Raw genomic sequence first — 22,218 nt, 5'->3', positions numbered from 1 at the left:
ACGCGACGCGTCTTCGATAAATCCAATAGTGGGTCCTGTTAAGGTAGGCGGTCAGGGAAACCCCGGACATTTCTTGGTCAACTTGTAATTACTTAGACATCAACCACGTCTTCAAGATGCCCTCACCTCAAAATGTGCGCCGGTTGGTGCTAACTGCTGCTGTGACCTCAATCACAATAGCAGGCAGCTTGTACGGAGCGGGAATAAAGACCCAGGAGGAGATTTCGGAGGTAAGGATTGTCTAAACCTTCTCTCAAGATACAAGCCCGTGTGGATCACAGACTCTATTCTGGCCAGTGTCTAATTGTCGTTATTGCGTACTAGAATACCAAAAAGCGTCAGGAAGCAACATTTGATGAGCAAATGGGCGCTCTTCAAGGCATGCGCTCAAACTTGATGGCCCGAAAAGGAATATTACAAACCCAAATTCAAGAGCTGGATACGAGGATTCAAGAAAGGAAAGAAAAAAGTGCGGCCTCTAGTGACAAAGAGAGACCACAAGATGGTCGGTAAACCCGTTGATTGTACCTCGATTGAGATATCCGCCTCCCGTCAGTTCAAGACAAAGCCAGTTTGCCAACTGTCAATGGCTTTCGAGACTAGTTGAAGCAATGTCCGCTTTGTTCGAATTACCTCCTCTGCCACCATATCCTGCGAACCACATTTTTCATCGCTAGCATCCAACCTCGCGGTCAAAATCCGGATTCGACGACGTTTTGTCACCGAGCACCAGCAGCATGTGCTCCCTAATTGCAACACATAGACGCTACCCCGGCGCATACATTCCGGCTTTTCACTTTCATGGCGTCAAATTGATTACGAAACTGAGCGCATATTTGGAGTTAAGAACACTATTTGGGCATTATTCATGAGGAGTCGCCAAAACTTGATACCAACACTTCATACTGTACAAAAGCGCACTTGAGAGAGGACCCCAGTCTTCCGGGAGCAATATCCATAATCGGACTGATGTGTATTTCTAGAATTTCGTCATTCCACTATGTACAAATGATATGTATATATGACTAGTTTGTCCAATTTCTCTCACATGCAAAAATTCTTGTAAATGTCGTGAGATCGTCTAGTAGAGACAACCTAGCCATGGATCCGCCATGTTGCCAATTGGCTAGAAAAACGTCTCTAACTTGGAGGCTTATTAAGCCTCGTAGTTTAGGACTTCCAGCAGATTCTCGAGCTTTTCCATGAGAATCTCATAATTCATTGCATCTTCATCGAATTCATCTTCCACGATAGCGCCGTCCAAAGTACGGATCTCGCGGAGAGATCCAGGCACCTGCTGCTTTTCGTGTGCGTCTGGAACTATTCCGTTGAGTTGAGCAGTTTCAGCTACAGCGAGTGCTTTGACACCCTCTGCGATTTGAGAAATATCTTCCGGTTGCTCGGCTGGATCGCTCTCTGCAGGCTTCTCCTGTTCATTTATCATTTCGTCAATACCGGCATCGTCAAATCTCAATCGGAAACGTTCATTCAAATAAAACCGAATATCATCAATCAGTTCAATAGAGTCAACCTCTTGACGCTCCTTGATACGTGATGCTGACTCTCGAATGAGTTCCGCAAATTCGGGCGTATCGATATGGGCTTCCAATCGATACGCCAGGAATCTACCAGCGAATTCCTCAAGACGTTGGACACGAGTCAACCATGCAGCACGCATGATTGCATAAATGTCAATATCATCTTCATCTTTGCCTCGAGTCTTCGCTGCCTCGGCTTGAGACATGCCGGAACTACCCAGTGTGCTGATTACGACGGCGGCTTTGGTCTTTAATTTTTCAATTAAGAGCATGTCGGCGGCAAAGAGAACGTCCACTGCAACCTCCAAAGAGAAGTCTGCACGCTCGGTGTACAGAAAGGTGAGAACGATTTCCAGTACATCTGGAGAGCAGTCAATGTCAATAACATGCAGGTGTTCTGAGCTTTGCGCTTCAAGGAAACCAGAGGAGAACATGGTTTGGAAAAACTCAGAGCGGAGCAGCATGGCCCGGTGGCATGGGAATATCGTTGATTTCGGGCATTCGCCCTGCTCAACTTCTTCAGGAAGTTCATCAGACTGAAGAAGAACATCTGCAAAAATTGCATTGCTGTGATCCCACTTCACTTCACTGACCTGTGAGGTCGGAAGAATGATTTTGTTGGCAAGAATATTGGCACGGTACCATTTTTCGAGTTGGTCTCGACCCTTCGCCAGCTCCGTAGTTCGCCGCTGTCTAGCCAGTCTCCTGTCCCCACTGTCCATAATACTATCCATCAGACTTTGAATTTCGAGGTCTTTGGAGATTCTGTCAATCGCCGCAAATACTTCTGACTCAGTGAACCCAGTACCAGGCCCACTTCGAAGCTCTCGAGGAGGTTCTCCAAAATAGAGATATCGAATTGCAGCGATAAATGCTGCTGGGGCAATGTTACTAGGGAGTTTCCATGCTGTGGATTCTGGGGATGTTGCGAGTTTCCTGTGGAAATAGGGAGAGCGAGCTGCCAAGATGAATTTATGCAGGTGAACTGACTCGTCAGAGGAAGTCACGACAATATCTGTAGTGACTGGGATCTCTCGAGTCAAAAGGGAGGCTATATGGCTTGCGAGTGGTTGCAGCGGGTCGGTCGACTTGGAATAATCATAGTCAAGCAAGAGGTTTCGTATCCGGTCATTCAATGCATTATATAGACATCTTTCTCATTGTACATTCATTAGCTAACTGATGCGTTTATTAGGGTTGAGGTAAGAGAGTACCTTTCTCCTTGGAAAGTATCTCTTTCACACAATGCACCTGATTCCAGCAAAAGCTGGGCTACTTCATAGTGCCCACAAAGACTGGCCTAGTCCCAGGAAGATATTGGTTACTGTACGTTCCCATAGGCACAGACTATACAACTTGAATTCGTATAGTATTCCCAGAACTCACCAGGATCAATGGTGTATAATCATATGAATCACGGGCATTGACATTGACACCCTCCGTAATCTTTTCCTGGCACACCTTCAAATCGCCCTGTCGACAAGCGCTGCATAATTCCCGAAAAGGCTCACTTAGGTCCAATGGGTTATCATCTTTGATAGTACCTTCTTGGATGAGCTTCTTTTCTTTGTACAGACTGACCTCAAGCTGGTCCTTTCTCAGCACAGTCGGCTCCGAATCAGCCATTTTTCTAGGCCACAAGTTCTAGCTTGCCACTTAAGAGCGGGAGAGAAAGAGAGAATGCGGGACTGTAACTCCGGCTTATCAAAATCTTATCGATAACGTCACGTGTGGACCATTGAAGGCGGGCCGATGATGCCATTGGGAAGTATTTCATGTTCAGTGATATGTAGAATTTTGTGGTTAATAGAAATGACCTCGAATGTTTGCTTAAACATATGGTTCAGTCTAAACACTTTCTCTTCAATCACAATTTTTTCGAAAAGGTCACAATTCTGTCGTCTCATCCCTACTTACAGTGTTTGCTTCGTGGACCGCCTTCCCCACTAGGACAAGCGCATCATAGTTCAGTTGTTGCTGGGCAACGGTGATCACCCAAACACCCAAGGATCTCCAGAGCTTTAAACCCCATATTGCCAGACACCTTTTTCCTCCACCTACGTGCTCGACCAATTTTTACTAACAAGACAGGGACATCTGCATTACTTTTTTCCATGCACAGCCTTTAGTTCTTTTGACTCTGGTTACCTGTTTACTCTGTCTTACTCATTGTTTTGGTCACATTGTCTTGCAATCCACAGCCATGGCGATTGCTTTGGCAGAAGCGGACAAGTATGAAATCTTGGAGAAGATTGGTGAGTTCATTCATACCCATTGCAACCTGCTATAATCATGGCATGCCATGGCCTCATACTAATTGATATTTCTTAGGGTGCGGTTCATTCGGCATCATCCGCAAGGTTAAGCGAAAGTCAGATGGATTCGTAAGTGGACGCAGTTTTGTCGCATCAGGACACAATGGAATCCTCCTAACATGCCCTAGATCCTGTGCCGAAAAGAGATCAATTACATCAAAATGTCTCAAAAGGAACGCGAACAGCTCACCGCCGAATTCAACATCCTCAGTTCCCTTCGACACCCGAACATCGTTGCCTACTACCACCGTGAACACCTGAAGGCGAGCCAGGATCTCTACTTGTACATGGAATACTGCGGTGGTGGTGACTTGAGCATGGTCATCAAGAACCTCAAAAAGGCAAACAAGTTTGCTGAGGAGGAATTCGTTTGGCGGATTTTGTCGCAATTGATCACTGCTCTGTTCCGCTGCCACTATGGCTCCGACCCTGCGGAAGTTGGATCGAATATTCTTGGCGCACCTCCCAAGCCATCTGGGTTGAAGGGTAAACAGGGACAGGTTACCATCTTGCACCGTGATCTCAAGCCTGAGAATATTTTCTTGGGTACTGATAACACTGTCAAGCTTGGTGATTTTGGCCTCTCTAAGCAAATGCAGTCGCACGACTTCGCATCCACCTATGTCGGAACCCCCTTCTACATGTCACCCGAAATCTGTGCTGCCGAGAAGTACACTCTTCGCTCTGATATCTGGGCTGTTGGATGCATCATGTATGAGCTTTGTGCAAAGGAGCCTCCCTTCAACGCCCGCACACACATCCAATTGGTCCAGAAAATCCGCGAAGGGAAGTTTGCTCCTCTGCCAGACTTCTATTCCCCAGAACTGAAGAATGTCATCGGAAGCTGTCTGCGGGTCAACCCCGATCATCGCCCGGACACTGCTGCGCTCATCAATCTCCCCATCATTCGCCTCATGCGAAAGGAGAAGGAAGTTGTTGACCTTGGCCGTACCTTGCGCCGTCGAGAGGAGGTGGCAGTTCAGAAGGTCCGAGAAATGGAGCAGAATCTGGCCAAAATTGAAAAGGAGAAGCAACAAGTGAAGGCTGAGATCGAAAGCACTGTTCGACGAGAATGGGAAGTCAAGGCTCGTCTGGAGATTGACAGACAGGTTCAAGCCGAACTCGACAGATTGCGAAAGCGATTTGAGACTGAAGTCCAGGAACGGGTTGCGTTGGAATTGCAGAAGGAGAAGAGCAAGAGGAACACCAACCCTAATGATGTCTTCCGGAACAGCATGCAGGCCTTGAGCTCATCTCAGTCCCACTCATCTCGTCACACCAGTCGTACCACTCACAATTCTGGCGTTTCTTCGGATGATAGCGATAGTTCTGCCAATACTGTTGTCAGTCAGGTCATGCCTGAGTCTCCAACCTCCAATGGCCGTAAGAAGCCAAAGCGCGAGGCTCGTACTCCCTTTTGTCGCTCTAAAACTACTGTGGTGGATTCCCCCATGGATGTTCAAATGGCTGAGCCTTCTCCCATCTCAATTGCTTCACTTTCGCTTTCTCCTCGACGTACATCTGCCACCGCCAGCTCTGGTCGCAACATCTTTGCTGAGGCTGAGCGTAATAAGGCCAAGTGGGAACCCACACTCGCACACTCCGATGATGAGGACGATACCCCCGATTTGCCATCACCAACCCGCCCAAAGGTGAAGCCGGACCCATTCAAGGCGCCTTCCCGACCTCTTTTACGACAGAACACCGCAACCCTAATGCAGAAGCTCAGCACACAGCCTCCGCTTTTCCCGTCCAATAGCTCTCGCCTTCCTCAAATGTCTGTTGGCCCCTCGTCATCCCAGTCGGAGACCCGCAACATGGGTGACAGCCGCTCCAAGTCCCCCCCACCGTCGTCTCTCTAAGATTCCTTCATCTGCCAACCTGGCCGCTGATGCTGGCTCTGGCTCGCCTACTCGCAAGAATAGCTGCAAGCAAAGCCCCACCAAGGGCAACGGTGGAGGTGAAGAGATGTTCAAGGCTGTAATGCAGCGCAACATGGGCGGTCGTACCCTTGTGGAACTCGCTCAGGCTCGGGCTGGTGGTCGTCCCATGGATGAAGTCAAGCGATGTGCTAGTGACTCCCGCGCTACTGCTCCTATGTCTCTCAAGGTTTCTGAGCGTGATCCCCCTGCTATCTGGGACCCTGAGCGTGATGAGATGCCCAGTCCATTCTTGGCTCGCGGAAAGAAGATTATCCGCAACTTGCGATAAATCTGCCCACGTTTCTTCTCACCGTTCATTCACCTTTTCCTTTCGTTTTCACCAATTTTCCTTTTTCTCTAAACCATACTGGAGCGGTTTTCTCCCTGGTGTCATGGCGTTGCGATCATGGAATTTGCTTAACTTTTTTCTAGCTTTGAAAGACCATTATGCTCTCTGATTCTTCGACTCATGTCCATCGTTGAACATTGTGTCTTCATTTCTTGCGCATACCTCTTTGTTTTTCAGGCGTTTTTAACATGGGTTGGCCTTTTTTATGGATGCTCATCATCCATGCATTCGGAGTTTGATCTGTATTGTGTTTTCGGGCCTCCCAACCCCTTTTCTACATGGGCTTCATGCTCTACGCCCTTTCTGACTCGACTGATTTTGTTTCCTTTGTTACGTTTGTGATGCCCCATTTTCTAATGTTTCCCCGTGGTGAGGAGTTTCTTGTACATTTATTTTGGAGCATCGGTCGTACAATGGTGACTCGAGTCCCTTTTTTCAAGTTTGACTTTAAAATTTCCTTGCTGCATTTATACGTACCTCCATTGATCATAATCCAGAGATCTAATATTGCATCAAGCTATTTATCGGCTAGATAATAATCTTCATCGTCCGAGTCTTGCGATTTTCAGCGTTGTTTGTTAGCACAACATGAGCAGTTGACACTACCATTGACCAATCGATCCATCTCAGCTTGAAGTCCAGATGGAGATATTGATATACCTGCGACAGAATGGGATTTTTAGATGTCCAATTTAAGCTCTTTTAATGGTCATTCATATAGTACATAATGTGCACTTTGAGGTGCATGCAAATCTTGAGAATCATGTCTATGCGTCTTCATCCTCGACCTCCTCAATCTGAACAGTCTTTAGTTCACGATTGAACCTTCTTTCTTCCTCCTCCAATAAGTCCAGCTCACTAGCTGTATTCGCAAGTTGCTGTGTTCCAGCTGTATACCCAGCTTTCTCGAGTCTGTCCATCTCTTCAGGCTCAAGCAATTTCCCTGTGCCCTTAATAGAGTCCTGCTTCATCCGGACCGCAGCAGGAATGAACTTATTAACAGCTTCCTTCCGCAGATCGCGAATCTCAGCTTGAGACTCGTAGACCTTTTTAGCCTCGACAGCAGGCGGCCTAGACGGGAGGGCATGTGGTCCACGCCGTTCCGACTCCTCTCCGCCTCGTTTCCGTGGCTGCCGTGGAATCGGCGGCGGTGTATCCCGAGGCATGGGTATCCGACGGACATCCTCATCTGTGTCACTGCTGTCACTGTCTGCGGGTGGAGCAAATTCATCACGCCTCCGCTTCCCAAGCACTGCATCTCCTCCATCATGTCCATCTCCTCCATCATGTCCGTAATCTCCTCCCCGCCCACTGTGAAATTTGGGTGCCTTATCGCCGAGAGCTTCGCGCGCCTTCAAGACTGCACGATGATCCTTTTCCAAAGCTTCAAGGACCTCTTTATCCCGTGGTCGTAATTTGCCACCTGACTCCTCGACTGATTTCAGGTCGTTGATTTGTCGCTGGATGCGCTCTGGGTTGCGTCGGGCTAGCTTTTCATTGCGTCGCACTAATGCCTCAGCCTTTCCTTTCTTCAAACTCTTCTGCTTCTCCTGTTTCCGGTGTGCCGCTGCCGGATTGATGGAACGCTCCTTGTCCTTGGCCATATTGAAATTCCCTTATCACCACTGCAGTATTGATTGGATATTCGGTGTGTATGGTACTGTATCGCCGGGGAAACCCTGAAAGCGATCGTTTCAAAAAGAAAACTAGACCAAGAAAAAATGATTCAACGCAAAGTTCAAGCCGGGATTGACTTTAGTGCTGTGTGAACAACACCAATCACACGTGGAAAGCGTCGTCAGCTGGAGCGTAGAGCCTCACGTCCCCGCGGGTACAGCTTTCCGGTAAGGAGAGTTTTCTGACACGGGTTGGGTTTCGCAACCACCTAGCGAGCAGAAATGGACCCCGCAAATGCAAATGGCTGCACGGCGGTGACCAAAGCGTCAGATTACTAGTTCCGCGAGCTCGTCACCGTCGCGTTGAACCAGGTCGGGCTGTCGGGTCGAGACCGTGGTGCAGGGCGCACTAAGGATCGGAGCAATGAGCGAGCGATACTCAACCGGGGCTATGTACGCTGTGCGTCTTGCGTGGGGTCGATGGCGCGCGCGCGTCTGTGAGTCGACTGCAAGCCTCTTTGGTCGTAGGCCCGTAGTGTCTGTGCCAATGCAGTGGTGAGATCACCGACTCTTTGTTCCGCGGGTTGGGTGATTGGGAGCGAGTATGATTCAGCCTCACAGTTTAGGCAGCGTAGGAATAAGGAATTTGATTGGATTTTTGGGGGAGGATCGGGTTGGGATAAGGCGCGAAGAAGGTGTTGGGTGAAAAAGCGGTTTTGGGTCAAGGCGGAGTAGGCGGAGGAGCTTTCCATGGTTCGGAATGGAGTACGGGAGTAGATGTCGACGACATACTATGTTAGTAGTAGTATCATACTAGTATGTACTTGACAATCATTTATGCTAAGTATTTGTGAAATTTTCTATTTTTTGAAACTGATTTTTCTATTTCTCTATGAAGCATTATGTACTTAAAATTCTAACTAGTCGGATGCTCTCCCCGTCTTCTCCCCGATCCACCCAGAGTTCCAGACTATACATATAAGGGCTGCAATATACTATACACCCACATATGTAGTGCAAGAATGATGATAAACCGGGATATGGAATCTCACAGGAACATCCAGGTCCAACTATTTTGAATGCCTGATTCAGCTTCTCTCATGTAGCACTGCATTTTCTTGTTTTCTCCTAGTATCATAGTCCAAACCTCTGCCCAATCATTTTTATGGTGAAACACCAATAGAATCATGAAGAAATACATTTCCCCCCTCCTTATTAATATTAAAAGGTTATGATTTCTTCTTCTGGATCCCGAGGTATCATATTTCCGGGAAGCCTGTGCTCCCTATTAAAAGTACGATAATTTGAACTTTAGTAATTGGAGTATAGTTGATAAAGAATATATATCCACTTATGTAGTAGATTATGACTCCCTGTAATTGTACTTGAATTATTCAATAAAACCTTGGAACATTTCAAGTTTTGAAGAAAAATCAAAGCTGAAAATATAAAACTTCTTGTCACCCCACACGGAATATCCCCACTTATATATATATCAGTCCAGGAGGTCAAAGGTCAAAGGTTAACCTACTAAAAACCACACGGTGTAACGGAGATTTCTCACGAGCCGCGCGCTGCAGTTGCCGCCGAAATTCAAGCGGCTCCCTTCTCTTCTCCGCTTCTTTCCTTTCTCCTCATGAGAAAGCTCCACAAGAGATCTCCAAGAGTTGCACTCCGGATTTTGTCCATTTAACATCTTGTCCACCATGACCTGCGGTCCGCTCGGTCTTACCTCGAGTTTGATCGGCGCTTCGTAGACCGTTGCCGTCGGAGCATGTCTCTGGAACCAAATGTCCGCAGCCTCGATCCCCGACACTTCGCTTGGCCTCACCTCCTCCGAGATCCAGATTCTTCGACAGCAGCAGCAGATTGCCCTTCAGAACAACCATGCCGGCAATGGTGCTTCCAGAGGTCGTGGCGCGGGGAGAGTCAGTAATTCTAGCTCTCGCGCGACCAGTGCCGCCAGCAGTCAGGGCCGCTTACTGCTGGACCCCGATAGTCTTCATGCCCTGTCGCATCAGTTGGGCTCCTTGGAACGTCGTATCAGCGGTCAGATCGACTATGTAGGCTTTTTGTCCCTTCCCGCCTCTCCTTTATCCCCCTTGAAAAAAGAAAAGAAAAATACGATTCCCCGCCTTATTGCGACAGGGCTCTTCTTGGCTCATGGCTAATTCGTGATCAAAAAAGCTCTCGCAACAAATCACAGATTCCGTTAAACGCAGTCGCAGCGGCGCATTGCAAACAATCCACGAGGTCGAGGCGGAGATGGCCCGGACCCGCTCCATGATGGAACATGCGGACGAGTTGGAGAACGAGTTGGCCAAGATCGCTCATATTCGAGATATCGTGAAATCATTTCGCGGTCGAATCGAAGTTCTGGATCGTCGCATGGAGCAGTCTCGTCGCCGCCGCTGATATAACTTGTCCCGCTTTTTACCTACCATGAACAACTCCTCCTCATGGTCCCATACCGCTTCTTCAATTCGCACCACCTCGATATGTCTACCTCCCATGATGCGAAAACGCGCATTTCCCACCATCTCCATATCCTCTCTCCATATCCCTTGACCTCAAGGAAAGAGGTCAACCAGAAAAGAAAAAAAAGGCAAAGCAAAAACAGGTATATACGGTGTTGGTCCTCGCGGACATTCTTGGCTTACATGAAGGTGATATCTTCATGTTACTTTCGTCTCATTTTTCTGTTTATTTTTGGTATAATCAACGATCGACAGTCGGAAAGAGCTGCATACATGCCTCGCGGCACCTTCGGTCCTGGTGACCCCTCCAGCAAGCCTGTGGCTTGACTGAGACTTGCAGTATATGGTTGGCGTAGGAGGGGTCATTTTCTTCTATTTGTCCCACTACACTTTTTTTTTCTGATTTTCTGCGTTCCCAATGTTCAAATTCAATGATTACCCTGACGATGAATTTTTTATGGCTTGTTCAATGTGTGGCGTGGATAAACATGTTTTTTTTGATGTATTTGCTTCGGCTTCATGTACTTGCTATGTTGACCCAGTGGTTTCGATTCCCCCTCTCTGTATGTTCGTACATTGGCTTGTTGTGTCCATGTTTGCTTTTCTTTCCCGGGCCATTGCTTATCCCAAGATGATCATGGTTTTGATTTAAACGGTTTTTCTGTCCGAGCTCTCTGTAGATGCAGGTAAATGCTCACTTTTCATCTCAATAGACGAGGCTGTGGTGAAAAAAGGTTTGTCGTTTTGTCCTATCAATAGCTTAGGGCAGAGTCATCTCGGTAACTTATGACCGTTTGGCTGGCTGAGGATGAAGACGGCCTTTGATTGAGATCGGAAACCAGAGATCATAGTAGACCCGAAAGTTAATTGAACTAGTGTCATCCCTGGCGACTTTGCTGCCTGGAATGATTGGATCTGACGCCTGCCGTAGCGGCATAGAGACTGGGATCGCCTGACTGCTTCACAACGTGGCTCTCAAGGTGGGCTGGTGCTTAGCTTATGGATAATACGCCAGAAAATGCATTATTTCAAGGCTGCATGCTTCCCCCATTCTGATTCGATGGTGTTGTGGTCTGACCATCAGATTGCTTTTCTTTCTGACGGATCACAAGTTTCTTGCTGCGCCTGTCTGTCTGAGGAAACCGCCTCACAGTGGAGCAGCCAAAGCACCGGATCTCTAGGACATCAGCCCAGGGTTTTCTCCCACCCCTGCTTGAATTCCGGATCTCCTGGGAACAATCAACTCCAGGGACAAGCAGGGTATCGCAGTGTTTGCAAAATGATCGCTTCACTGACACCGGGAGTCGTGTCAGCGTTTTTAGCGAAACGCCACGCATCTGTGAAGCACACATCCGAGACAGATTCACCAGAGGCGCACAATCTCCTTGCTTGGGGACTGCGCAGCCCTGAGAGGGGTCTATATCGCATCCTCTTGAATTTGCTTGTAGCTCGATATTGTTGATAGTGCTTTTAGTAGCATCCTTTGCCGGTGTGGTGCTAAAGAGATACTGTGCAGCTTGATTTAAATAGTCAAGGCGAGCCTTCAAATGGCTCTTTGAATTTTTGGGTTCCTTTTGAACCTTAGCCTTTGCCATTTTATTTATCTTTGAAGTAAAGATGCAGCTGGAAGGTAAACAGCCATTCAATTAGCTGTTGAAAGAGCTCGACTGCTAAGATCAAAATCAGGGTTCTTGAGCTAAGCCCAATCCGGCATACGTGTCAGTCAACACGTGACACGTATGCCTCAGGAACTCTTCATCGCTGACTCCCATCCCTCACAGCCGCATCTCTTCCCCCAATCCTTCACTTATTGTCGACAACCACACTCAGCCGCTGGCCCAATTCTTCAGGCTACGACGTCAACAAACTTCTTATAACCCGTGTCACTCTTCCTGACTTCCCTCCCCTTCCCTTTCTCCTGTTTCCTGAAGTCTTTCTTTGCGAAGCACCACTTCCCGACCCACTTCCCTTTCGATTACCAACACCAACTTAGCTTTCGCCAACCATTTCTTTCAACATGTCTCACGAAGAAGATTTGATCGACTACTCCGATGAGGAGATCCAGACCACGACTGCGCCCGCTGTCGCAGCTGCCCCCGCCGATGCCAACGGCGACGCGGATAAGAAGGGCGACCTGACCGTCTCTGGTGGTCGTCCCGACAAGAAGGGTAGCTACGTCGGCATCCACTCGACCGGTTTCCGTGATTTCCTGCTCAAGGGCGAGCTCCTGCGTGCTATTACCGACTGCGGATTCGAACATCCTTCGGAGGGTTAGTCTAACTTGTCCCACATGCCTTCCAATTATACTGCAAGTTGCAACGTCCGTCCATCTCCGCGAAATTTCCATCGGTCAATGTCGGTCTTACGTGGGGATAAAACCTACAGGCGACATGAGGATCATTGGCCAGATCCAGTAACATGAAGAGATACTTCCTATCTCGGCCTCAGGCATCTGGCCCGCGCGCTGTGGTGCAGCGGTGCCGCGTTGGTGTCTAGCCATGGTCGTAATTCTTTTCCACCTGAATGTTTTTTGTTTTGTGTCGCGTGGATGATTACAAACATTCAAGGTGGAATGCAGATGCGATTCGAATGGCTGGCACCTCAAAAGAGAGGCGCCCCCTCATGTTGTCTGTAGGACTTGGTCCGATTGAGGTATATAGCCACTATTTGCTTGTGACGGTGTGGCCTGCTGGGAGGAAACCAGAAGGAGATGCGATATATATTCATATGTATCCATTCCCATTCTACGATCATTTCGACAGATGGACGGACCTTGCGATGCGCAATTTGTTTCTTTTTCTTGCTACTTCATCATGAGTCGAACCCAAATCTAACCACCGCTCCGCCTTCACACAGTCCAGCAAGTCTGCATCCCGACTGCAATTTTGAACGTCGATGTTCTTTGCCAGGCCAAGTCCGGTCTCGGTAAGACCGCTGTCTTTGTTCTCACCACTCTGCACCAGCTGGAGCCTGTTCCCGGCGAGTGCTCCATCCTGGTCATGTGCCACACCCGTGAGCTGGCCTACCAGATCAAGAACGAGTACGCCCGTTTCTCCAAGTACCTGCCCGATGTCAAGACTGCTGTTTTCTACGGTGGTACCCCCATGCAGAAGGACGTCGAGCTCCTTGCCAACAAGGATACCCACCCTAACATCGTTGTCGCCACTCCGGGTCGTCTGAATGCCCTGGTCCGCGAGAAGAAGCTCTCTCTGCGCAATGTTAAGGCCTTTGTTCTGGATGAGTGTGATAAGATGCTCGACCAAATCGGTATGTAAACCACAGCTTCCCAAAGGAAATACACCGAGGCGGTGATCTAATAGAATCTTTTTTTCCATACAGACATGCGCCGCGATGTTCAGGAGATTTTCCGTGCCACCCCCGCCGACAAGCAGGTCATGATGTTCAGCGCTACCCTCTCCCAGGAGATCCGCCCTATTTGCAAGAAGTTCATGCGTAACCCTCTGGAGGTCTACGTCGACGATGACACCAAGCTCACCCTGCACGGTCTTCAGCAGTACTACATCAAGCTCGATGAGAAGGAGAAGAACCGCAAGCTGAATGAGCTTCTGGACAACCTTGAGTTCAACCAGGTTATCATCTTCGTCAAGAGCACTCTTCGCGCCAACGAGCTGGACAAGCTGCTCCGCGAGTGCAACTTCCCCAGTATCGCTGTGCACTCTGGTGTCAGCCAGGAGGAGCGGTAATTATCTCCCCCATTCGATAAATTTATGAATTCTACTAACAATCGTTCTAGTATCAAACGCTACAAGGAGTTCAAGGAGTTTAACAAGCGTATCTGTGTTGCTACCGATGTCTTTGGCCGTGGTATCGATATTGAGCGCATCAACTTGGCTATCAACTACGATCTGCCTGCTGATGCTGACTCTTACCTCCACCGTGTCGGTCGTGCTGGTCGTTTCGGTACCAAGGGTCTCTCCATCTCCTTCGTCAGCAACGAGGATGATGAGAAGGTCCTCAAGGACATTGAGAAGCGTTTCGAGGTTGCTCTGCCGTAAGTTCCAGTTTCACTATTCACATTCTGTTTCAACATATGCTAATATTCCATAAAAGTGAGTACCCCGAGGGCGGTGTTGACTCTACCACCTACATGGCTTAAAGAATCGCATCCCGAGATTCTATCTACTTGGGCGAACAAATGATCTCGCGTCACCAAAGGTTTCTTTTCTCTTCTCTGTTCTCTTTTTCTTTTCGCTTTCAAATTCTTCTTTGTTTCAAACGGCGCAATAGCTCGGTCGTGGTTGATTTCTTCACGGGATTGCTGCTAGGTAAATCCCATTTGTATCCAGTCTCAAGATAAGAATGCAATATGGTCAAAAGTGCAAATTACCAGACATAAGATCGGTCCAAATACCTTTTAAACAGGCTTCTACGCTGCATTGGCTCTTCACTAACGACAGTTTCGGTCCCCACATTCTTTACTTGACGATCTTCCCCCGCTCACTATGATCATTCCCGAGGTCATGAATGACGGTCCGCATTACCGCAGCCGCCGGATTTCGGGTATGAGCGGACCACGTGGGGTGACGATATTGTATACCATGTGTCATTGTCGCGCTACCTTTAGCAGGTCAATATTTGAAGAGAATCAGAAGTACTGCCAAAATGGGTTATAAAGGCCACTGCAATTGCGAGAGCATTCAAGTTACTCTACCACAACAGCCTGAATGTTCAATTCTATGCCACTGGTAAGTCGTGGAACGTTTCCATCACTGGCAGTCCCATCACCAGCTAATGCAGGTACAATGCAGTGATAATTGCAAGCGATCTGGTGCAGGTAATAATATCATACCAAGGTTCAACCATTGGTGGAATCCCCTCGACAAATTGAATCCACCCCTATACTTATACACTATTTTTGAAGCATTCTCTGTCAACTGCCTTACCCTCGAGGCGGATTTAACCTTGCAGGATCCAAGAGGCGCGTTGAAAATATTTGAGGACCCCAAAACAGCAAGTGGAAACATCATTGAGGTATGGTACTTTGATTTTGCCTTTTATGATGATTTCCAATGCTAATACTGACTCGGAGCTTGAAGCGCCATTTTTGCTCTATCTGTGGAAGGTATTGCATGCCATACAAATGTTTTGCTTTTTTTTTTTTTGGTCCTCTGCCTTATGATCAGCATTCCCTATATGCTCAAATATTTTACTAACTCAGATTATAGTGCTATCTTCAGCAAGACCCCCAGAGGCACCTGGTCAAGTCTTTCTCAAGGCAACTTTGTTTGATAGTATCTCGCCTAAGGAGAAGGAGGTTTTTGGTGACAAGCGGCTTCAGCTTTAGGTATTGTAATATTCATCCATTAATGAATAGTCTCATTTGCTACATACAAAATTACTAGATTTATATCAACTTTATTCACTCTATCGATCACTCTCTACCTACCAAAACTTAAATCTTCTCCCAGGGTCACGACCATATCGCTTTAGATGTGTGCCACTCACGACTTGGCACCTTTGTTCCTACGAGCAGTTGGCTGGAGCTTGGAAGAAACCAAAAAGAGAGAAACAGAAGTGAAGCACCAAGAAACCTCAAAAATCAGTTTTCGAACGTCTTTGTGAGATAGGGATGTCGATCAAAACATCCCGAGGTTGTTATGTAGCCCCAGGGCTGCAAGCGATTATTATTTGTGAATACTAAAATTCCGAAAAAATTAAGTTCCGGAGAGAACTCCAAGCTGAAGCTTTATCGCAAGACATGTCAAGCATTGCCAAGGGTTTTGCATACTAAAGCTTAAAATGAATGCAATCGAACCTTGGAAGTAGTACTGAGTTAAAACAAGTCAATGTTGCTCGGACTTTCACCGATCCAGTCCTTACCTCGGTCTGTGAATCTCCAGATGCCATGAATGAAGTAGGAAACATTTGAATATTCGGTTAAATGTATTTTTATTATCCGACCAATTGATACTAGTAGCGCCCAGAAAAAACAAATAAGCGAGTAGATGAGTAGAGAACACACTGGGTAGTCATTTGAAGGCTTTAACCTCGAATTTGGATCAAATGATACTTTGGTCTTATATCATAAGTTCATAACCTTGATAAGTTCATAACTTGGAAATCATAAATAATTTTCCAGGACGTTTCCATCATGCAGCCTGTAGCTCAAGATGCTCTGACCTGTGCTCAGCTCCAGATATCTCCTCTTGTTTCTCTGCCCTCAGCATTGCTCTTTCTTGCAGCTGTCTCTCAACTCCACGAACAAAATCCTTATTGAGAGAGTCTTGAACCACTCTCCAAAGCGATGGTCTCTTGCCATCTCGATCAGCAAAGAAAAGATCCACTGCTTCCAGGGGCATCTTGCTGGTCTCCGGGAATGTAAAATAGACAAGTGGCACTGTTGCGAAGTTGATGATTGCAAACACAACATAGCACTTGTACCCGATGTAATCGATCATAACAGGAGTAATCTCCACAACGAGGAACGTAAATAACCATTGAGAGACAACAGCCAGGGCGCCTCCTCGTAATCGTAGCTTCAATGGCAAAATTTCACTGGGGTAGATCCACATATTGGATTGCCAGCCTAAAGTGAAGAAACTTTGAAATAGATATAGCACAACGGCTGCACCATATCCAAGATTCTGACTTCCAAGCGCAACGAAAATGGCTGAAAGTGTCATGCATACACCCATGCCTGCAGATCCAATCATGAAGAGAGGGCGTCGCCCGAATCTTTCAATGGCCCACCAGGGAAAAAGACTGCTGAGGAAGTACCATACTTGAAGACCCCCCCGATACAAGCATCGCATTATGATGTGACATTCCGATCGAGTCTTCGAAGACGTATGGTCCAAGTGACGACATCACATTACATCCCGACATCTGCTGAAAAAAGTTCGCAGCGAACCCGATCGCCACCCGAGTAAAACCGCTGATCCCATTATCCTTGAACACGTCACTCCATGACCCTTGTTCTTCAGCTTCAACTGAAATCGCATACTGGATTTCTTTCATCTCTTCAACAACGACTGGGTCATCGGGAAAACCGGCTCGGAGGGCGGCTAGGGAGATTCTTGCATTTGCGATATCACCCCTTGCGCAAAGATAACGTGGAGACTCGGGGAGGAAAGGCATGATGACGAGCGTAATGCAGCAGAAGACGATCTGAAACGCACATGGAAATCGCCACTGTATTGATCCAGCATATGACTCCAATCCATAGTCCAGCCAGTTCGCCAAAATAAGACCAACGATTAAATTGGATAATTGCATGGCCATCATCCGACCTCTAGATTGTGGCATACTGCACTCTGATAACCAGATAGGAATGACAGTCGTCATTATACCCAGTCCAAAGCCAGCGATAATCCGACCGATGAGAAATTGGGGAAGGCTGAATGTAGTAGCCTGAAGAATGGCTCCGATTGAGACGATTACTGCACCGGCCATATTATTTGGTTTCCGTCCGAATCGATCACCCATGATGAATTGGAATAATGCACCTAATAGAGCGCCGACTTCGTAGGATGAGACGAGGAACGCCAGTAATGATGCATGAGGGTCCCCGAAGACATCTAGGAATTCTGTAGAGGTGGTTAAACCACCCATGAAACCCAGATCATAGCCGAAAAGAAGAAATCCAACTGAACATGCGAATGTTACGGCGTAGATGAGGTTTTGGCCCTTGAGCCCGAGGAATGTCGGTGAGTTCGTGGACGACATTCTATTAGCATTAGTGTCAAGGTTGATCAAATGTGTTTCTCAATTTTCCGGTGCAAGTATCTGTTTCGCTCACATTTTATAGCTCGGAAATTCCCCGCAACTCGTGGGACTCGTGGGGGTTCAAGTTGGGCTGACTTTCTGGGGTGATCGGCTATCTCTAGTCGGCCTATGTCCGAATGATGATGATTCAGGTTCTTGAAATGTTACTTCTCCACCGCTTGCAACCATATGAGGGGTTGATGCTAGATAAAAATTTAGGTAACTACATCAGGGTTTCCCTCGTTCCTTCCTCTTGCCCCAAATTTGTGAATGCACATGTGATAAATGTCTAGGGTAGTTGCGTGCCTAATACAACGTGGATCAAGCAGACTTCATGTATTACTTCAATTTACTTGTGAGTACACCATGGACATCTGGAATGGATCTTCTAGTACATGACTCAGAAATGCTTTGAATGGTATTTTTTCTAATAGACAAGTGTACACATCGAGAATACAGACAATGGTTAAATGAGGCTCGGACTAGCCCACTCGAGTACAATGCCGATGATTTGACCGTCTGCTCTGCTCCAGATCTTCTTCAACCTGTATCCACTTCCTGGTCACTTCCGCCCTATCTGCAGCTGTAGATGCCCGCATCTCTTCATGACCTTGGGCTATGCGAGATATAATGATTTGTCCTTCCTGTGTTTTGCCCAATGAGTCGAGGAGTTTTCGGCGTATACCACTTAGCGGATAGCCGGCGAGTCCCCAGAGGCCTAAATAGAATGGGGAAGGTTAGAAGCCAATCGATAGTTTGATGGAAATGGACGCGTGACGCAAAAGCGCCGATCATGCATACCCGCGAAAGGTTTGATCAATACTCCACCCACACCTTTCCCCACGCCCTTCAACATCCCCTTGGTCCCTTTGTGCTTATAGCCATACCGAGGCTGAGTGACCAAGCCTGTAATACCGTGATAAAAACCATCGCGGAATTCCTATATTTTGTTAGGAAATCTAATATTTGAACTTGGGAAGGTTAACGAACCACTCCTGCAGCTCGGAAGCCACTGCGAATCCCTTTCACCTTCGGCGTGGATTTTACCATAGGGTCATTGTAAAGTTTGGGTGCGTTGTGGAATCCCTTAGCAAGACTGAGAGAAAGATCGGTCGGAAGCCAAATAACCAGATTAACAAATTTCATAGACATGCGTCGACCGTGGCTTGCAGCCTCCAAGAAGGCATTATGTGTGCGCGAAGGCACGATTTCATCTCCCATAGTTTGAGTATGTTCAAGCTGTAAACTGTGTCTTCGATCAAGTTCTGCATCTGTAAAGAAGTCCACTTCTTGAGCTTCATCTGCATCCATCATTTCTTCATCTTCGTCTTCGTCTAGGTCCTCGTCTTCGTCTGCCTCACGCTCTATGTCGTCACTTGAGTGATTCAAATCTCGTGGAGCACGCTGCGAGCTCGTCCTATTTGAAGATGATTCATCGCTCACAACCTCACCATCACTGTGTCTTTTTCGATGCCATTTTGAATGTGGTTTGATATGCGGTTTTGCGTTTCCTATGGCTCGACCGGCGGAGTAAAGGTCAATCATGATCTCTGTTGGTATTTCTGCTAACCCAGTAACAAAACTGGAAATGGCTCCGTAGAGGACTCCAGCAGAAGCAGTAAGAGGTCCAGCAGGATCGCGATATGTATCATGTTCCATTGGTCGGTTACTGTAGCTGCAATTAGTTGATGTTCCATTGTGAAATCCTGTACACATCGCAAAGTAAACTCACAGAACCAATGATTCGGGTTGAATCCTACCCATCTCAACCAGAACAGCTGCTGCAAATGCACTGAAGCCCAGATCACTGTGTCTCATGTGCCACACTGCCGGACGTGAAGGGCAGATGCAACATCTCAACGACTTCATATCCAGATGACGATGGAAGCTGCGTACTCCATCTTTCACGCCGGATTCATTCTGCATCTTCGCTGCTATGGATTGCGCCTTTTCCTTTGTACTTGATTCCAATGCCATATTTATTGCATCGCGCAGCTTATCGACTGTCAGTTGTTTATGAGGAATTGGAAGTGGCCCGGCGCCTGCGCGTGCAACAATCTCGCCCCAGAATTGCTGATCACCAAAGAACGGGATGATGATGGTCGGACGTCCGAGGGCAAGACCAGCTGCAGTTGTACCTGCACCTCCATGGTGTATCACGCACGAGACTTGTCGAAATAGCCAGTCATGAGGGCAGCTACCTATTATGAGAATATTTTCTGGAACATCAACATCGTCCACACCGAGATTTCCCCATCCCTTTGAAATGATTGCGCGCTGGCCGGATTTTTGAACTGCTTCAAATACAATTTTTGTTAACTTTATCTGGTCGTCAACAACAATTGAACCGAATCCGACATAAATCGGGGGTGGACTGGCGTCCAGAAATGCAGCAATATCGTCCGGAGGGGTGTAGTCGGGCTTCGATGGAAGGAAACTGAATCCACAGATGTCAATGTTGTCACCCCAATCGCTTGGCTTGGGTAGTACTGCAGGAGACCTGGGACATAACAATGTCAGCTCAGCTTGAAATAATAGCCTTCGAGAGTTGGGACACCCTTACCAAAGGTATGAACATGGAATTCGTAATCTGTGAATCAAACTTGGAGCAGTGATGCCATCTAGTGGATCGAGGGACAAAGTATGTTTGCGGAACGTATTGATCAAATCACCCAATCCTTCCCATACCATCATCTCTACAACGGCATAGGAGACAAAATTTGCGACTGTTGGTTTGCAGTCTTGATGGTGAATGATGGCAAGAGGATGTGGAAAGGATTGTGTAGGAGACCATGGCATTCTGTAAATCTGAGATTAGTATTAAAAAGACTCCATATGAGCAGGATAAAATCGACACTCACGTAAACATTACATGCAGAGGTACGCCTAGTCTTTGAGCACAATGTATATGCGCCAAACTTGGAGGATTGGCAATGATCGTATCAGCAACAAATGGACGCCGGCGATAGTCGACCGTATCACCCCAGAGATCTTCTTTGATTTGATGTAGATTTGTTCCATCGCCCATTTCGTAGCATGACTTCCAGCACCCATGGATAATCTCTTTCATTTCTCGTCTTCGCTTTTGTATTGCCCCACTCCGGATTGTGTCGAACCCAGGGAGGAGCCCAGGGTTCTTCACCATGAATGCCATAAGCTCTGCCGGATCTCCACCGATATTGAAGAATTCAAGACCTCCCTCGAGAACGAAATCGCGAAAGGCTAGATGTGTTGCAAGTCGAACACGGTGCCCATGTGCTTTTAACTCCTTTCCCAGTGCGACGAATGGTTGTATGTCACCCCGCGATCCGATCACCTGAATCACAATATTCAAGTGAAGTGGAAATGAGTCGGGCTTCGCGTGTAGGCTATCCATGCCGGACTTATCTTCGATCTGTTCTAACTCTGACGGTATGGGTGTTTGGAGGTGGCCCAATAGGCCAGCAAGGCTTGGCTTGTGCTGGTTGATCCGGATATCAAGGCGTCCGTCTCCTATCGGATGAGTATGAAGTTAGTACTATCGAGGAGTGAAAGAGAAGTTCCTTTGATTTTTGTTGGATGTCGAACCTAAGACGCGGACACCAGTGTTCAATCCATCACCACTGAATTGAACCCGATTGCTCTCATTACTATCATGTGAATTAACATCGCGGATCTCCCTCGACCAATCCTCACTATGCGATCCATTGCTCCTGTCAGAATCGGACTCTGCTTCTTCAGCACTGGCAGTATTGTATATCCCAGGCATTATGCACGGGAGATCGGCAATTAGCTTCAGGCCGATGCCCAACTGGCTCTTGTCGAATATGAGATCAAGATAGATCGACACAAAGCGACTATGAGATTATGCGACTATGTCCAAAGATCCAACTTTGAATTCTTCATGGATCTATGTTACAAATTTGATTTCAGACGATCGAGAACTTCCCCAGGTCTTCCTGAACAGTCAATGATGTCAGATGTGCCCTGCTCAGTCAGCTCCATATCGACCCACTCGGTTCCACTCGATAAACTTGGTGTATGTTTATTGCTCATTGAGATAATAGTGATTGATATGATATGACGGATTCTGCGGTATATGTAGCTTCTTTTTCATTATTTCTGACGAATCTCTATATTTACCTTTCAAAGTTATATTGTCTAAAATGGATGGGGGATAAGCTATCGGTGACACCGCAGTTGCGAACCTTCCCGCTTATTCTATACGTCACTTCAAGTATCTTCTCTAATCGCGCCCGATTTTTCGATATGTGCAAAAGGAAAAAAGATGACAGTT

General features: G+C 47.2%; 11 protein-coding genes across 11 annotated transcripts; 5 read left to right on the top strand and 6 right to left on the bottom strand.

The window, feature by feature from the left end:
* Positions 1-116: 116 nt before the first annotated feature.
* On the top strand, positions 117-513 carry N7483_004248 (uncharacterized protein; the record flags this gene model as incomplete). The annotated part of the gene is made up of 2 exons (XM_057087685.1): positions 117-230; positions 325-513. 2 exons carry the CDS (start codon positions 117-119, stop codon positions 511-513), a joined length of 303 nt encoding a protein of 100 aa, XP_056947514.1.
* Positions 514-1,156: 643 nt separating this feature from the next.
* Positions 1,157-3,164, bottom strand: N7483_004247 (ankyrin repeat and BTB/POZ domain protein; the record flags this gene model as incomplete). The annotated part of the gene is made up of 3 exons (XM_057087684.1): positions 1,157-2,626; positions 2,719-2,838; positions 2,892-3,164. 3 exons carry the CDS (start codon positions 3,162-3,164, stop codon positions 1,157-1,159), a joined length of 1,863 nt encoding a protein of 620 aa, XP_056947513.1.
* A 577-nt stretch (positions 3,165-3,741) lies between these two features.
* nimA (serine/threonine protein kinase nimA) lies at positions 3,742-6,064 on the top strand (the record flags this gene model as incomplete). Its single annotated transcript, XM_057087683.1, has 4 exons — positions 3,742-3,793; positions 3,870-3,922; positions 3,982-5,630; positions 5,692-6,064. 4 exons carry the CDS (start codon positions 3,742-3,744, stop codon positions 6,062-6,064), a joined length of 2,127 nt encoding a protein of 708 aa, XP_056947512.1.
* An 827-nt stretch (positions 6,065-6,891) lies between these two features.
* N7483_004245 (WW domain binding protein 11) lies at positions 6,892-7,728 on the bottom strand (the record flags this gene model as incomplete). The annotated part of the gene is made up of 1 exon (XM_057087682.1): positions 6,892-7,728. The coding sequence occupies one exon, from the start codon at positions 7,726-7,728 to the stop codon at positions 6,892-6,894; it is 837 nt and encodes a 278-aa protein (XP_056947511.1).
* A 461-nt stretch (positions 7,729-8,189) lies between these two features.
* Positions 8,190-8,492, bottom strand: N7483_004244 (uncharacterized protein; the record flags this gene model as incomplete). The annotated part of the gene is made up of 1 exon (XM_057087681.1): positions 8,190-8,492. The coding sequence occupies one exon, from the start codon at positions 8,490-8,492 to the stop codon at positions 8,190-8,192; it is 303 nt and encodes a 100-aa protein (XP_056947510.1).
* A 1,038-nt stretch (positions 8,493-9,530) lies between these two features.
* Positions 9,531-10,155, top strand: N7483_004243 (uncharacterized protein; the record flags this gene model as incomplete). Its single annotated transcript, XM_057087680.1, has 2 exons — positions 9,531-9,803; positions 9,928-10,155. The coding sequence occupies 2 exons, from the start codon at positions 9,531-9,533 to the stop codon at positions 10,153-10,155; spliced, it is 501 nt and encodes a 166-aa protein (XP_056947509.1).
* Positions 10,156-11,245: 1,090 nt separating this feature from the next.
* Positions 11,246-11,812, bottom strand: N7483_004242 (ribonuclease P Rpr2/Rpp21/SNM1 subunit; the record flags this gene model as incomplete). Its single annotated transcript, XM_057087679.1, has 1 exon — positions 11,246-11,812. The coding sequence occupies one exon, from the start codon at positions 11,810-11,812 to the stop codon at positions 11,246-11,248; it is 567 nt and encodes a 188-aa protein (XP_056947508.1).
* Positions 11,813-12,234: 422 nt separating this feature from the next.
* Positions 12,235-14,334, top strand: N7483_004241 (ATP-dependent RNA helicase SUB2; the record flags this gene model as incomplete). Its single annotated transcript, XM_057087678.1, has 5 exons — positions 12,235-12,487; positions 13,074-13,484; positions 13,557-13,917; positions 13,972-14,229; positions 14,289-14,334. 5 exons carry the CDS (start codon positions 12,235-12,237, stop codon positions 14,332-14,334), a joined length of 1,329 nt encoding a protein of 442 aa, XP_056947507.1.
* Positions 14,335-14,969: 635 nt separating this feature from the next.
* Positions 14,970-15,522, top strand: N7483_004240 (uncharacterized protein; the record flags this gene model as incomplete). Its single annotated transcript, XM_057087677.1, has 2 exons — positions 14,970-15,209; positions 15,397-15,522. The coding sequence occupies 2 exons, from the start codon at positions 14,970-14,972 to the stop codon at positions 15,520-15,522; spliced, it is 366 nt and encodes a 121-aa protein (XP_056947506.1).
* An 805-nt stretch (positions 15,523-16,327) lies between these two features.
* N7483_004239 (sugar porter family MFS transporter) lies at positions 16,328-17,903 on the bottom strand (the record flags this gene model as incomplete). Its single annotated transcript, XM_057087676.1, has 2 exons — positions 16,328-16,940; positions 17,002-17,903. 2 exons carry the CDS (start codon positions 17,901-17,903, stop codon positions 16,328-16,330), a joined length of 1,515 nt encoding a protein of 504 aa, XP_056947505.1.
* Positions 17,904-18,424: 521 nt separating this feature from the next.
* On the bottom strand, positions 18,425-21,690 carry N7483_004238 (putative UDP-glucose,sterol transferase; the record flags this gene model as incomplete). The annotated part of the gene is made up of 7 exons (XM_057087675.1): positions 18,425-18,660; positions 18,744-18,882; positions 18,933-19,611; positions 19,675-20,442; positions 20,506-20,742; positions 20,804-21,434; positions 21,510-21,690. The coding sequence occupies 7 exons, from the start codon at positions 21,688-21,690 to the stop codon at positions 18,425-18,427; spliced, it is 2,871 nt and encodes a 956-aa protein (XP_056947504.1).
* Between the last annotated feature and the right edge of the window lie 528 nt (positions 21,691-22,218).

The sequence above is a fragment of the Penicillium malachiteum genome (genome assembly GCF_028827825.1).
Source record: "Penicillium malachiteum strain IBT 17515 chromosome Unknown utg000002l:1.0-8849297.0:1.0-8852440.0, whole genome shotgun sequence".
Classification (NCBI taxonomy): Eukaryota; Fungi; Ascomycota; class Eurotiomycetes; order Eurotiales; family Aspergillaceae; genus Penicillium; species Penicillium malachiteum.
This window is presented reverse-complemented; position numbering and strand designations above follow the sequence as displayed.